The 16,625-nt window shown below is 40.3% G+C and overlaps 1 protein-coding gene across 2 annotated transcripts in view; it reads right to left on the bottom strand.

Moving 5' to 3' along the window:
• Positions 1-6,325: 6,325 nt before the first annotated feature.
• The window catches only part of SPAG1 (sperm associated antigen 1), a 47,632-nt gene continuing 37,332 nt past the window's right edge, over positions 6,326-16,625 (bottom strand). For both annotated transcript variants that reach the window (XM_036031305.1, XM_036031306.1), the window contains 4 exons: positions 15,505-15,631; positions 9,300-9,464; positions 7,790-8,158; positions 6,326-7,682 (listed from right to left, as the gene is read on the bottom strand). In XM_036031305.1, the coding sequence (XP_035887198.1) occupies positions 7,551-7,682; positions 7,790-8,158; positions 9,300-9,464; positions 15,505-15,631 (793 nt within the window). In that variant the 3' untranslated portion in view covers positions 6,326-7,550. The remainder of the gene's footprint in view (positions 7,683-7,789; positions 8,159-9,299; positions 9,465-15,504; positions 15,632-16,625) is intronic.

The raw sequence follows: 16,625 nt of genomic DNA, 5'->3' as shown, positions 1-16,625 counted from the left end.
AATTTTTTTTACACTTGCTTTTATCTGTCTTGAATTTATGTTTAGTATAATATGGAGGCCCAATCTTATTTTTTTCCCAATGGAAAGCTGTTTGTTAAATAATGTTGTATCCTTTTACCACTGATCTGAGCACTGCCCTTATACTGGAATTCTTAAATTCCTATTTAAAAGTCTGCTGGGATTCTTGTTTTGATTCCATTGAATCTACAGATTCCATTGAATCTACTCAGTCTGAACAGTATTGAGTCTTCTGATCCATAAACACAGTGTTTCTATCCATTTATTTAATTTCTTACAATAGTGCCTTATAGTTTTCAGTGTAGAGATCTTTTTGAAATCTCAATTTCTAATTACAGTAGTCCCCCCTTATCCATGGTTTCACTTTCTGCAGTCAACCACGGCCCCAAAATATGAAATGGAAAATTCTAGAAATAAACAATTCACAAGTTTTAAATTGTGCACTCTTCTGAATAGCTCTGTTCTGCCTGGGACCTGAATTGTTCCATCGTTGAGCATATTCACACTGTATGTGCCACCTGCCTGTCAGCCACTTAGTAGCTGCCCTAAGTTACCAGATTGCCAAGGGAGTGCAGTGCTTGTGTTCAAGTGACCCTTATTCTACTTAATAATGGTCCCAGAGCACAAGAGTAGTGGTGCTGGCAATTCAGATACACTAAAGAAAAGCTGTAAAGTATGTGTGTAGGAAAAAAACTGTAAGGTTCATACTATCTGTGGTTTCAGGCATCCAATGGGGTCTTAGAACATATCCCCTGCAGATAAGGTGGGACTACTGCATATGGAAATACAACTGATTTTTGTAGGCTGGTCTTGAATCCTACACACTTGTTCTAATAGCTTTTGGAGAGATTCAGTATGATTTTCTACATAGGCAAGTATGTCTGCAAATAAAAACAGTTCTACTTCTTTCCAATCTGGATACCTTTGGGAACTTTTTTTCCCCCCTTATTGTACTGTGGAGTCAACCTACAGTACAATGTTAAATAGGAGTGGTAAGGGTAGGCGTGCTTGCCTTGTTTCCAATCAGTCTGGAAGTATTTACATTGTCTTTCATTCATCCTCACTTTTATGATTTCTGGTAAATTCTTCACAGGCATAAAGTTTTAAATTGTGCATAAAGGGGTGGCCTTTTTTAACTGATTGGGGGACCCCACAGTGTGCCTCTAAGTTATTGTCTGCATTGGATGGTTTTCTTTTTTCATCTATTTTTCAAATTGAGATATAGTTCATGTATTATAAGATTCACCCTTTTTAAAGTATAAAATACAGTGGTTTTTAGTTTATACATGAGGTTATACAGCTGTCACCACTAATTCCAGGCCATTTTGATCTCCCCCAAAATAAACACTGTACCCATTAGCAGTCAGTTCTCATTCCACTGGCAACCACTAATCTACTTTGGACAGATTTGTCCACTCTGGACAATTCATAGAAATGGAATCATATAATATGCGGCTGTTGGTGTCTGGCTTTTTTCACTTAATGATTTCAAGGTTCATCTAGGAGTGGCGTAATCAGTAGTAGCATAATTCAACACTCCATTCCTTGTTATGGCTGAATAATATTCTCTCACATAGGTATACCACATTTTTGTTTATTCATTAGTTGATAGACATTTCAGTTTTCACATTTTTGGCCATGATAAACAATGCTGCTATGAACATTTGTGTATAAGTTTTGTGTGAACATATGTTCTCAGTTTTCTTGTGTACAATACTAGGAGCAGAACTGCTGGGTTGTATGGTACCCCTAACTTTTGGAAGAGCTGCCAAACTTTTCTGAAGAAGCTACACCATTTCACATTCATCTCAGTAATAAATGTAGTTTATAACTTCTTTACTTCTTTGCCAACATTTGTTGCTGTATGTCTGTTATCATATCTATCCCAGTGAAATATTTTCCCTTGTTTTAACAACAAACATAAGTCAGAATTAAAGTTTGTGTGTTAAAATAATCCTCCCAACCACTGCTTAATTATAGCAAATATTTGGTCCTATTTTACAGATGGGAAACTGTCATAAAAGAGGTCAAGTGGTAGCTAGAAAGATTAAATTTTCAGCTATTTTTGGATTTGACCTAGGTCACTATTAAAACCCTACAGAAAAATAGAAAACCCGGTCAATTTGGTCTGCAAATGTCCTGTCTGGTTTCCGCCTGCCGCACAGTGAAGCATCCTGCAGCGGCTGGGTTTCAGGCTGCCCCCGGGGCATTGTGACACTGCAATTCTACAGGAAAGCAATCAGTCCTGCTGAGCTCTGACTTCTCATACCCCCAAGTCTGTTTAAAAACCTGGCTTAGACTTGACCTCTTCCTGAAAATGTTCTTGATTTACTCTACTTGGACCTTTCACTAACTTCAACACCTGAACAATTTCACTGATGCTTTTTCTTCCCAACTAGAGTACCTTGTAGTTGGTTTTTTATTTTGTTTCTTCTAAACCAGTCATATAAACTCATTAAAAGGAGGGGTTATCTTTAACTTTTTGTTGTTGACACTAGTAAAAATGCCCCCATTTCCCATCCCCTTTGCCCACCTTCATGCTGTCCCTGTACCCCCTTCCCTCTGGCCATTACCACACTGTTGTCTGTGTCTATGGGTTATGCATATACTGTATTTTGCCATGTATAATGTATACTTTTTGCCCAAATTTTTGAGAGAGAAAGAAGGGTGTACATTATACATGGGTAGTACTAATTCTGTATCTATATAAATATTTTTAATTCTTTTATTTATGCTTTTGCATTGAAAGTGCACTGTAGAAAGCAATAATATCTACATGCAAAATATAAATAAATGATTGAATTAAAAAATTTAAATGAAAGATTTTCTTCCTGCAAAGTTTGGGCCAAAAATGTGGGTGTGCATTATACATGACAAAATATGGTATCTTCTTTGGCTAATCCCTTCACCTTCATCCAGTCCCCTCCCCACTCCTAACAGCTGTCAGTCTGTTCCGTGTGTCCAGGCCTCTGTTTCTATATTGTTCATTAGTTTATTTAGTTCATTTGAGTCCACGTATAAGTGAGATCATAGGGTATTTGTCTTTCTCTGACTGGCTTATTTCATTTACCATAATAATCTCCAAGCCCATCCATGCTGTTGCAAAAGATTAAGAGTCTCTTTACTCTGGCCATATAATACTCCACTGTGTGAATGCACCATAGCCTTTTTATCCACCCATCTACTGATGGGTGTGGGTTGTTTCCAGATATTGACTACTGTGTCTATTCTTTTGGATTAGTGTTTCAGGATCTTAGGGTGTATTCCTAGCAGTAAAATCTCTGGGTCAAAAGGCAGTTCCATTTTTAATTTTCTTGAGGAAACTCCAGTTTTCCATAATAGCTGAACGAATTTACATTTCTACCAACAGTGCACAGTATTCCTGTTTCTTCATTCTCACCAACACTTGTCTTTTTTTGGTGACAGTCACTCAGATGGGTGTGGTATCTCATTGCAGTTATGATTAGCAATGTTGAGCATCTTTTCATGTACCTTGTGGCCATTTGGATACCTTCTTTGGGAAAATTTCTGATTCCTTTGCCCATTTTTAAATCAGATTGGTTATTGAGTAGTATGAGTTCTTTATATATTTTGGATATTAACCCCTTATCTGATACATGCTCTGCAAATATTTCCTCCCATTCTTTAGGTTTCCATTTTGTGTCTTTGGCTGTGCAGAAGCCTTAGTTTGTCATCCCACTTATTAATTTTTGCTTTTGTCATTTGTGCTTTTGCTGTCGTATCCAAAATAATCATTGCTAAGACCAGTGTTGAGGAGCTTCTTCCTTGTTTTCATCTAGAAGTTTTACTGTTCCAGATCTTGTGTTTAATTAAAGCCTTTGACCTATTTTGAGTTAATTTTTTTGAGTGGAGTCCAGATTGGGGGTCCAATTTCATTTTTCTGCATGTGTTTATTCCTGTCACCATTTTTTGAAGAGACTGTTCTTTACTCATTGGGTGTTGTTGGCTCCCTTTTGAATATTAACCTCATATGTGATTTAATTCTGGGTTTTCTATTCTGTTCCATTTTATGTGTCTATTTTTCCACCAGCACCACACAGTTTTGATTACTATAGCTTTGTGGTAGTTTGAAATCAGGGAGTGTGATGCCTCCAGCTTTGCTCTTCTTTCTCATGATTGCTTGGGCTATTTGGGGTCTTTTCTGGTTTCATACAAATTTTTGGGTTTTCCTAGTCCTGTGAAAAATGCCTTTGGAATTTTGATAGAGGTTGCATTGAATATATAAATGGCTTTGGGTAGTATGGACATTTCAACAGTATTAATACCTCCAATCCACATGCACAAAATACCTTTCCATTTGTTTTGTCTTTTATTTCTTTCAACAAAGTCTTATAGTTTTCATTGTAGTATAGATCTTTTACTGTTAAATTTATTCCTGGGTACTTTGTTTTTGATGCCATTATGAATGGGATCGTTCTATTTTTTTAAGATTTTATTTATTTTTAGGTGGGGGGAAGGGAGGAAGAAAGAGAGGGAGGGAAACATTGATGTGCAAGAAATTTTGATCGGCTGCCCTTCACACTCCAAGCTGGGACCTGGCTCACAGCCCAGGCAGGTGCCCTGACCAGGAATTGAACCAGCTGCCTTTTGGTTTGTAGGACGACACTGAGCCCGCTGAGCCACACCAGTCAGAGCAGGATAGTTCTATTTCTTTTCCAGGTGTTTCATTGTTGGTATATAGAAATATAACTAATTTTGATACATTGGTTTTATATCCCACAACTTTCCTGAATTGTTCTCATTGGGATTTTCTGTACAGACCTCAGATCACATAGACTGTCTCATGTTTTCCTCTGACCGTATTACTTCAAAATGCGTATCCTCTAGATTATTGTCTTCCATTGGCTCTACTCTAATACGGATGTTCTCTATTCTATTCTTAATCTCATTCATTGATTTCTTCATGATATGCCTTTATAAGCAGAGAGTATGTTCCAAGGCTCCCAGTGGATGCCTGAAGCTGCAGGTATCAAACCCTAAGCACTGTTTTTTTTTTCTTATGTAAGCTACGTATAATAAATTGGGCACAGTAGAGTAACAGTAAGTATAAAGTAAAACAACTACAACAATATACTGTAATCAAGTTACATGAATGGCTTTGGGACCACTATTAGGTAAAATAAGGGTTACTTAAACACACGCACTGCAGTACTGCAGTATCTCTTAAGTCAATCTGATCTGTACCAGCGTGGCTGCCACGGAAGCAGGGATGACGCACACCCCAGGCAGGACGAACAACGCAGCCACGAGATTTCACCAGGCTACTCAGAACTGTGCGCAGTGTAAAATATCAGTTGTTTATTTCCGGGGTTTTGCATTTAATATTTTATAATTGAAGAAGCAAAAAGCAAACCTGTGGATGGGGGAATACTGTATTTTAAACTCTTTATCAGCTACACTGCAGTGTTCTATGGCTTTTAGCTTGGTTGTTGGAGGATTCTCTTTCAGGGGCAACATTTTCTTGATTTTTTGTGTTTGTTGTGTTTCTGTGTTGCTGTTTTCACATTTGAGGTAACAGGCACACCCTTAAGTCCTTACTGGTTGCCTTCGGAGGGGGCACTGACGGTGAGTGTCCGTGCTGCTGTGTCAAGGCTCCCCTAGTTTTGAGTGGGAAGCCTTGTTCCTCCATCATCGCTCCCTCTTGTGGCAGAATACTTTATCTTTCATCTTTTCTTGTAAGTTGCCAGGCTGCCTGCTGGAAACCTCTTTTTTTTTTTTATTCCCAGAAAGTGGTGCTGCATCTCCAGTTTGGGGTTTCTCTCTTGCTCACAGATCCCGGTCCATTTTTCTGAGAACACTCTGATGATTGGACCCACTTATGCTACCGCACTCAGGAACATGTACGAGGATCTGACCACAGTGGAAGGGGGTGGGGAAGTGGGTTCAGCATTTGGGGTATTGGCGGTACCCACAGACCTGGTGGGGAGAGTGAGAGGGATACTCCAGAGGCTTGTGGGCAGATTTCCCAGTGACGTCCTGAAGTAGTCAGGAGTAACCAGGTTCCTTTCATGCGCTTTGATATTATCTCTTTCACTTTCTCTTTCCTCCCTTCAGTAATGCAAGCGCCGCCTCAGTACTCTGGGTGCTGCTGGAGAGAAATGGACTTCTCTAGTCGAGTCCTACACAACTAGGGTGGTCAGGGATTCCCTCACTGCTTTCCGCCGGAGAGACTGCCGCCAGGGGACAGCCTCGCCCCAGGCAGCTCGGTGCTGCGTGTACAACTGGAGACAAAAGAGAATGTTTCCTTTTTGTCTCTACACTATGTTACTAACACACTCCATCGTTCACTTTTACAAACATTTAATACCATTAAGAAGGAGAAAACTATTTTGTTTGCTGGCAGACTAGAATTAAATACTATTACAGTTGATTTTCATTTATGAACAAAGAAGAATTTAAAAGAAAAATGGCATACTTTGAAATGTACCATTTACCCACAATGATATTTAAAATATTCTAAAATTATTTTTAAAATTAGATAAAATAAGAGTTAAAATAATAAAAGTCATATTCATCTTTCATCTTCACTTCTAAAGAATAAGAAAATGCTCCAGAAAAAGAGAATTGACTAAAGACTAAAGGAATAAATGTGATAGTATACTGATAGGAACCCAAGTATCTTAAGAAATGCCTTCTCTCTAACTCAGTTACAAAGGAGCTTCAATATGATGAATTCTTTACTTTCCCTTTATATTAAGGGAATAAATATGGTCATACTTAAAACAGGCATAAAAAGGGGGGAATAAGGCATTTGAATATTTAGGAAAATATGGGTATGACAATTCAAACAAATAAAGGCTTAGTTTGCTTTTATATATGTTGTTTTGTTACCACTTATATAAGCCATTTATAAGGGAAAGTAGCTTTTCAAAAGTCTAGTAAAAAATGGTAGACATTTTTGGCAATCTTTGTTAATTATTAGGCAATGCTTCCATATTAGAAAAAATAAGTTCCTCTTACAGCTCTAAATGGATCATCACAATTTATTTAATAACCATTTCACATTGTGGATTTAAGTACTGCATTTTGTCTTAGCAGACTATAATACACAAGTAGTATAAAATGGGATTTACATATGTTAGCAGGAAGTAAAGGTGACATAGTAACCACTGTTAATGATTTTCACTTTTAAAGATTCATTTTAAAGGAATACGTATCTGTCAAACTTAAGTGACTCCCTCAAAGTCCAAAGAAATCTAATTTAACTCAAATTTTTAACAAGTTATTAAAAGACAATGTATGATATAAATTAAAATGCATCTTAAAAGTTCCAAATATACTTATGAAATATAAAGATGTTTGCTCTGGTACATAAGAAAATATTTACAACTAATAAAAAGCAGGCTGTAGACTATACATGTTCTATGTATAAAAATAAGTAAAATATTTATAGTCCAGGCCCAGGGGTCTTTTCCAAGCAAGGCTTTTTCTGTGCAGCTGCATCACAGGACCGTCTCACCAGCATCACTAGAGCCAGTACAGCATGGAGGAAACCAAACAGTAATTGGGATTTAGAGCTCGTACTGCCTTTTCAGGGCCTGGATGTCTTCTAAAGTGAAAGGTTCATTTGCGGTATCTGACAGGGCATCGATAAGCTGTTCAAGTTGTTCCTTCTGGCCCTTGCTAATTAGTGTCAACATCATCTGAAAGAAAGAGAAAAACTGTATTAATGTAAAACATTAACATTTTAAAGTTATAGAAAGCCTGAGAAGAAATCAGTCTCATTTAATAAAGATACTTTGCCGCTTACCTTAAACCTCTCTGCTTTACTCAGATATAGAAGATGCTGATATACCAGTGAGGGATCTTTATCAAGAAGCTCATTTTTCAGAGACTGAATGAGGAAGAAGAACATGTCCCCGTCCAGTTTGTTACTCAACAACGCTGGCAAATCTTTCGGTTCAGTCATGGCTAAAAGATGCGCGCAGGCCTCTTCATCTTTCCTGGAACTGACAGCGTTTATAACCTGGCCAAACTCATAGGCGTTGTTGGGCTTGGTGAGGGGCAGCTTCTCACGGTACCCCGGCGGCCCGCGGCTGGTGTTGCCCTTGTCCAAAGCATGAGGGCCGGAGCTCGCCTCCTCGGGGGGCCCTTCCAGCTCGTCGCGGCTGTCGTTCACCTTCACGAGGGGAAAACTGCACTGAGACACTCGCAACGCCCACCACACACACCCCAAGTTACATTTACTGAAACGGGAAGGGACGGAAAACCCAAGCATAATGTATTTTCCTCACGTTCTAAGTGAGAAATGTAAACTCTGTAATACATCATGACATCTACTTTTTTTAGGAAGAGAAGTGTTAAGGTATTAGTATTCATAAACGTACTTTTTAGGTTTCAAAATTTTTTACATTGAAAATTATAATTGTTATTTTTACAATTTTCCATGAATAAAGCTGCTATATAAAAGACCTTGAACAACTTTATGTCTTTATCATAACTTTTACATTTACTTCTTTACATTTAATAAAGAAGTAAACTTACATTTTTCAATTCTCTTAAAAGTTTTTCATAACTTTTACATTTATTTTTTATATTTAATAGAGAAGTAAACTTGTATTTTTCATTCCTCTGAAAACAGCTTTTCTTTCTTTTTAGAGGAAAACACTTCCTAGTCTCTCACATGTTAGTTTCTTACTCTTGGCAGAAATGTACTATGATCAATGAGGTGACCACTAGATTCGTGAATGCAGAAGAACTGGTGATGGGCATGCTTCACTAAAAGTGAAGCAGAAAGCTCCAGCACAAGACATTGAGTTATCTGAAACCACAAGGGGAGGTTGGAGTCCAGGGTGGTCCAAGATCTCTGAGGAAGCCAGCCTTCTTTCAGAGCACTAAAGAGTCTGAAGCAAACTGGAAAATCTCTATGGGGTATGGCTTGCAGGGCCATTGAAACAAAATCAGTCCTGTTGGAATTTCCCAGGTTTACCCTGAAGCAAAGCTCCATCTCCCAGAGCAATCTGGGATGGAAGCAATACAAACAGTGGCAAGCTGGTGGGCGGCAGGGTGGACAGGGCAAAGAAGAGAAGAACCTACTGCAGACTCCCAGTACTGTCCACGGGCCCCACTAAGAAAATACAAGGGCTAATCATCATGGTAAAGGAAATGTTTGTCTTGATCATTGGTTAAAATTTCTTCACTAAGCATTGGAATAAAAACACAAAATTAAAAGAATTTTTTGTAGGACTCACAGGAATATGACCTTAGAATCCAATATATGATCCCCCAAAATATTTTGAAAGATTATCAAATACAAATACCTCTTGAATCTCAATTTTCCTTCTCTCCTTTTCTTTGCTGAATGATGCTGTTTTACCCTTCACATTAAGGAATCCGGTTACCTCTTCCAGTTCCATCTTTGCCTCAACAATATTTGAGTCCAGCAGGAGAACTTTATTGAGATCATTTATACTTTTCTCATAATCCTGGCAGGAGAGAGGCAGAGAGAAGGCGGTCACAGATGACAGGAGAGGGGCGCAGACTAGCTGGATGAGAGTGCTGAGCTGAGTGGGGCGCCCGGCTGCAGCGGGTTCCCCTTCGTACCACGATTAGCAAGTTGGGCTCTGAGGTGACACTTGGGCTGGAACACTGCAACCCATACACAGCGCACACCCTCTACATCAGACAGGACACAGAGTCTGGACTTAGAAGACTCAAGTTAAATTCTGCGTCACCGTAATCTCTACAGTGCCTAACACGTGGTGGGCGCTGGCTGTCTGCTAAATAAATGAAATCATGAACGCCCTACTAGCAGTGAAACTTGAACAAGATCCCACTTAACCTTTCTGAGCTTCAGTTTTTCTTATCTCTGAAGTACGAATAACAAAAGTTTTTCTGCTCTAGTTTTCATGGGGCTGTACCAATACATGAATCAAAATAATAGGAGTGGCTTAAACCTATAAAGAGCTATACAATATTAGTTGTTACCATATTATCTTGTCCCATAAAACCCTTCAAAGTTTTATACTGTTCAAATAGGCTAGAGTGGACATTTATTCTTCCATAAAGAGTCAGACAACACATTGGAGAGGCCAAGAGGAAAGAAAAGAAATCTAAGCTTAACAAAACACAGCACTGATTCTGGTAGCAGAGACATAAACCACAAAATCAGCCCGTCATGACAGGCCATATCCTAGAACTACAGACTAGACCCATGTTTTGGTTAAACCAAAATTAATTCTGTGAGGAGGCGAAGCATTCCAACAATGAGTAACCTCTCTGAGTATTCATGACCTACCACTAACAGCACACACTGGAGGCTGAGGCAGGGGACAGGCAAGCCAGGGTCATGTAGCAATCCGGAAGGACTGGCTGTAACGTCACATCCCTTCCCCTTCCACCCAGCAACACGCCAGAACAAGGGCGATGGAGCAATGAGTTTAAAGACATAACCTTAAATCTTCTCTGATTTACAAAAAAGAAAAGGCAAACTATTCACACACTATGCTACATTAAGTAGTATGAGTAACAAATCTCTATATACCACTGTGTCACAACAGCACAATGGGAACCTGTTACAAGAAAACAAACGGCACTGCATTTCCATCCTGCGTGTCCTAGGTGGGGGCCACGCGAAAAGGCAAGGGCGGGGGGCAGCAGGGCGAGTTGAGAGAGTGATAATAGCCAATTCTTACCATTCTCAGCCCTTTGCAAGTATTATTATTTTACCCTCACAACGGTCTTCTAAATACTAACTTCTGTTGTCTGCATTTTAAAGAGAAGAAACTGAGGCACAGAAAGATAATTTTTGGGATGAGCAAGGCACAAACAGCCAGAATTACAGGTGAACTGTAACACAGCAGTGGAGCTCAAGTGAGAGGCCTGAAGATGGGGATTCGTGAGCTACAGCCTTGGAAATGGAAGTGCAACACCACAAGCGTCAATACGGTTTTTTCCATCTAGTCCAGAGAAGTCGGTGCTTGAAGAGCAATCTGTGCGGTGGAAGGAGACTAGAGAATACAGGAAATAGACTCTGATAAAAGTGTTAAAACAGAGGCAGGCAAGTGTGACGAGAGGGCAGGACAGCAGGATGGGGAGGGACAGCACCAAGTGGGGAGGCAGTGGGAGACGAGGGGGCCAGTCTGCCAGATCCCACCGAGTGGTCAGGCGAGGCCCATTCACCTGACAGGTGGCCACAACCACCTCTGTGTGCCAGGAACTGGATCACCGTGGGAGAAAGGACGGCTGTGGTCCCAGCCAGAATGGAAGCGCACATCTTATGAAAGGGAATGATAAAGAGCAGGTAAACAAATGAATAAATAAAAAGGGTATGGACTGTCATTCATGCAATTAGGAAAACCAAAGGCTGAGATGGATCCTAATGAGGGGGACGGGATCTCCCTTTGATACAGCTGTCAGGGAACACAAGGCCCAAAGAGGGACCGGCTGTGCAGAGTGGAGGGAGGAGGGAAGGTTAGTCAAAGAGAAAAGTGTGGCTGTGGCAGAAAAAAGGACATGGGCATTAAAAGTTACTATTGACCTCATTAGGCCATAAAACAAATGATGAAGTGTAATTGCATGAGTTTGTGATAACATTTACTATTAATAGATGTGCTTAAACTCTAATCAGAATAATTATTTTATAAGATCTTACTCATTTTGAGATCTTGGTCTTGTAGCATCCCTAATTGGCTGTAAAACCCATAAGGCAGGAATTGTGTCTCATTCACCTCTATGCTTCCGAAACCTAGCACAAAAGAGGCGCTCAACCAAAGAAACACGTCGTAAGCAACAGTAAAATGTTCAGTTATCTCCTCTTGTGAAGAACAGTTGTACATGAAAGAAAGTTCTGTATTTTTCAAAACCAGCACGCAGGAAAAAAAACTGAAGCCAGCTCGAGAACAAACAGGAGATCCAAGAAAGCAGCGTGTTCCACCGACAGACAGCTCAAGGCAGGGCACCTGCCACTGTGGGCCCTTGTGACATTTCCTCATGTCCGCCACCCGAGGAAGCAGGTCCAGGCGTGGGCGATGCAAGTATAAACAGCCGTAGCCTTTGCAGATCTGCGATTAAACTCACGTGGCACATAGCTCAAATGACAGGCACGTAAATCAAGCTGTAAGAAGTCAAACCAGAAAAACAAGATGCCAGCCTCATACTTTAATGGGATAGGATTACCCGAATTTATCTTTCTGCATTATAATACAGTTTCTAGAACTCACTCCATGGAAGTATGAAACTCTGGTCTTTCATTAGGTACATCTTCTGACTTTCAGTCAGGTAAACAAGTTCAAAGAGCCGGGCAGCCAGAATGAAGTAAACTGCTGGGAGAGTGGGCATGTATGAACTTGTGAGTCACGCAGATCTACCATCATGCACCGAAATCCATTAAGCTCAATAAAAGTTGAATTAATTTTGCCCTGGCTAGGTGGCTGGGTTGTTTGGAGCATCGTCCTGCACACCAAAAAAGGTTGCAGGTTCAATTCCTGGTCAGGGCACATACCTAGCTTGTGGATTCTATCCCTAGTCAGGGCATGTATGGAAGGCAATCGATTCATGTTTCTCTCTCACTTTGATGTCTCTCTCTCTCTCTCTCCCTTCCTCTCTCTAAAATCAAGACATATCCTGGGCAAAGATTTTTAAAAATATATTGTTAAAATGCCTATACTATTACACAAAGCAATCTGCAGATCCAATGCAATCCCTATTAAAAGTTCAAAGGCATTTTTCACAGAAGTATGAAAATCCTAAAACTTGTAATTAACCACAAAACACCCCAAATAGCCAAAGCAATCTTGAAAAAGAACAACAAAACTGGAAGCATCACCCTTCCAAATTTAAAACTATATTACAAAGCTACAGCAATCAAACCAGTATAGTATTGGGCATACATACACAGGCACAGATCAACGAAAAAGAATGCAGCCTAGAAATAAACCCTCACATATATGGTGAATTAACCTATAACAAAGGGGTCAAGAATTCTTTGTTGAAAGGGAAGTCTCTCCAATAAATGGTGTTGGGAAAACTAGAAGGCAACATACAAAAAATGAAACTGGACTATCTTATACCATACATAAAAATCAACTCAAAATGGATTAAAGACTTGAATGTAAGCTTGGAAGCATAAGATGAGAAGAAAACATAGGTAGTAAGTTATTGACAATGATTTCTTTGGATTTGACACCAGAACCAAAGGCAACAAAAGCAAAATAAATGAAGTGGGGCTACATCAAACTAAAAAGTTTCTGTATGGTAAAGAAAACCATTAAATGAAAGTGCAACCTACCGAGTGGGAGAAAATATTTGTAAAGCATATCTGATAAGAGATTAATATTCAAAACATATAAAGAATTCAGCCCTGACTGGTATAGCTCAGTGGTTTGAGTGCAGGCCTGTGAACCAAAGCATCACTGGTTTGATTCCCAATCAGGGCACATGCCTGGGTTGCAGGCCATATCCCCAGTATGGGGTGTGCTAGAGGCAACCACACATTGATGTTTCACTCTCTCTCTTTCTCCCCCGCTTTCCCATCTCTCTAGAACAAATAAAATCTTTAAAAAAATATTTCTTAAAAAACATAAAGAACTGATACAACTCAATCACAAAATAACAACCTGATTAAAAACTAAGCGGAGGAACTGAATAGTCATTTCCAAAGAAGACATACAGATGTGCAGCAGGTATGTGAAAAGGTGCTCCACAAACAGTCATCAGGGAAATGAAAATCAAAACCATGAGATATTGCTTCACACCTGTTAGAATGGCCCTTATCAAAAAGACAAAAAAAAAAAAGATGTGGAGAGAAGCGAGCCCTTGTGCACTGTCGATGAAAACGTAAATCTGTGCACCTAATATGGAAAGCAGTATGAAGTTTCTTCAAAATTAAAAACAGAACTGCCTTATGACCTAGTGATCCCACCTGTGGGTATACATCCAAAGTAAACAAAAACACTAATTCAAAAAGATATCCCACTGCCATGTTCACTGCAGCATTATTTGCCATAGCCAAGACATGGAAACAACCTAAATGTCCATCAGTGGAAGAATGGATAAAGAAAATGTGGTAAACCCTGGCTGGTGTGGCTCAGTGGATTGAGCACTGGCCTGCAAACCAAAGGGTCACCAGTCAGATTCCCTGTCAGGGCACATGCCTGGGTTGTGGGCCAGGTCCCCAGTAGGGGGCGCATGAGAGGCAACCACACATTGATGTTTCTTTCCCTCTCTCCCTCCCTTCCCCTCTCTCTAAAAATAAGTAAATAAAATATTTAAAAAAGGAAAATAAAAGAAAATGTGGTACGTATATGCACTAGAATATTATTCAGCCACAAAAAAGAAGGCAATCCTGCCATTTGTGACTATACAGATAGAGCTTGAGGGCATTATGCTAAGTGAAACAAGTCAGAGAAAGACAATTATCATATGACCTCACTTATATGTGGAATCAAAACAAACAAACAAATGAACACCTGAACTCACAGATACAGAGAACAGACTGGTGGCTGTCATAGGTGAGGTGGGGGTGGAGAATGGGTGAAGGTGCTCAAAAGGAACAAACTTCCAATTATAAAATAAGTCAGTCATGAGGATGTAATGTAGAGTTTGATGACTATAGTTAATAATACTGTATCTATTAATAATCATATATCTGACACCTGCTTAGAGAGTAGATCTTAAAAGTCCTCCTCACAAGAAAAAAATATGTAACTATGTGTGGTGATGGATGCTAGTAAGACACAGTGTGGTGATCACTTTGCAGCATATACATATAGCAAAGCATTATGTTCCACACCTGAAACTACTATTATATGTCAATTAAGAAAATCTTTGCAGAGAATAAAGATCCAAGACCTGCACATTTCCAATGTGTGAATTTCATTTTATTAGTCCTTAGTCAAGTTGACTTTTAAAAAAATACCATTTCAGAAAAAGCCATTTTGTTCTGTATGTTCTGATTTTTCCTTGTGATGTTATTTTCTACAGACATGACCATCATTCAGCATATACAAAAGTGTAATTACACAATACTTTCTTTGAAAGCGTAATTTTTCTTAGAGAAGAATGTCTTCTAGTCTCATACCGACCACCAGCCAGTGTGAAGCCAGAGCTGCCCAGTCTCTGACATGTCTCTACCACCTTCCATCCTGATGCCTTCCCTCCACCTCACAGACAACCTTCATCCTTTGCTGGGAAATCCAATGGCATTGCTGGTGGCCTTGAGTGATTCAGTAAAAAGCATCGCTATCCCTTAAAGTGGACTCATCGTAACTAGCAGCAGTCCTTGGGAAATCAGGAAATAAACCATAATTCTTCAGCTGGTAGGAGTCTTAGAAGTTATCTAGCTCCACATTATAATGAGGGGAAACCTGGGGCCTATTCCAAGGTTTCAGGACTGGTTAGTGTGGAACTGGGATTACCTCCCGGGGTTCTCTCACTCCCACCCCATGATCCCAGGACGGATGTTCGAGGACACCACAGGATCCGTTCACAGCTGAGCTTCGCATATTAAAATGAAGATTTCCTCACCTGGAGTCCTTTATGAGCCAGAGCTCGTCTATAGTACGCTTTCACGTTCCCGTTATCTATCTGAAGCGCCTGATCACAGTCCTGCTTTGCCTCTTCAAACTGGCACAGCTTCAAGTAACACAGAGCTCTGGTATAACGTAATGGAACTCAGTATTATGAAAGGAAAAGACAATATACCTGTAAGTTTAGACAGCTAAGAAAAATCAGAAAATAGCTCAATAAGTATGTTTCTATACCATAGCTGTTTCTCAACTGAAACCCAACACTTAAGTCCAATTATGGCATTTTATTGGCAACACGTGTGATTCCGGCTCTGGGGATGTAACTGCAAACACAGTACAGCCCCGGCCTGGAGGAAGGGACAGGACAATTGAGACAAGCAAACACAATAAAATATCTGCACAGGATGCTCTGGAGAACATAGCTGAGAAGCTCATCAGATCCAGTGGGGCTGAGGAGAGGGGACGAATGCTCAGAAAAGACTTCCTGGAAGAGCTGACACTTATGTTGAAGCCCAGACTATGAATTGAGAATTTCCCAAAGCAAAGGCACTGGGATGAGAGTTCAGAAATGGGGAGGGGAGAGTGGAGGCCAAGGACACTGTATGTGCACAGTTCAATGGTGACAGAAAACGAGGTGATCCTGATGGAGAAAGAGAAGTGCCGTGTGGCCGCAATGCAGGGATGAGACGGGAAGAGCAGGCAGCCCTGAGGCTTGTAAATCATCACCAGGGGCTTGTAAAGCATGGCAAGGAAGGTGAGCTGTATGCTGAACCTAACGGGTTTTTAGACAGCGGCTGACATGTTTGCTGTGTTTAGGAAGATTGCTCTTGCTACAGCTAGGAGAAGGAGAGAAGAGGGAACAAGACTGCCAAGCACAGCATGAAGGGTGTTGCAGACGTCAGGAAGAGACAGTGGTCATCCCGAGCAGGGAGTGACGGTGACGGTGGAGAGAAAGGCTCCCGCTGAGGAAGTAGGACCTCGAGCTTCCGACACACTGGGAGAGGGAGGCATCACTGGTCAGGGAGGACAACCCGACATGCGAGCAGAAGGAAGAGGAGAGCTCAGGTCCGAAGCTCAGAGACAGACATAGAGGCCATAACTGGAGGTGGTGAATGGGCC

This window comes from Phyllostomus discolor, chromosome 7 (assembly GCF_004126475.2).
Source record: "Phyllostomus discolor isolate MPI-MPIP mPhyDis1 chromosome 7, mPhyDis1.pri.v3, whole genome shotgun sequence".
Classification (NCBI taxonomy): Eukaryota; Metazoa; Chordata; class Mammalia; order Chiroptera; family Phyllostomidae; genus Phyllostomus; species Phyllostomus discolor.
Note: the sequence above shows the minus strand (reverse complement) of the source record. Positions and strands in the feature narration are given on the sequence as shown.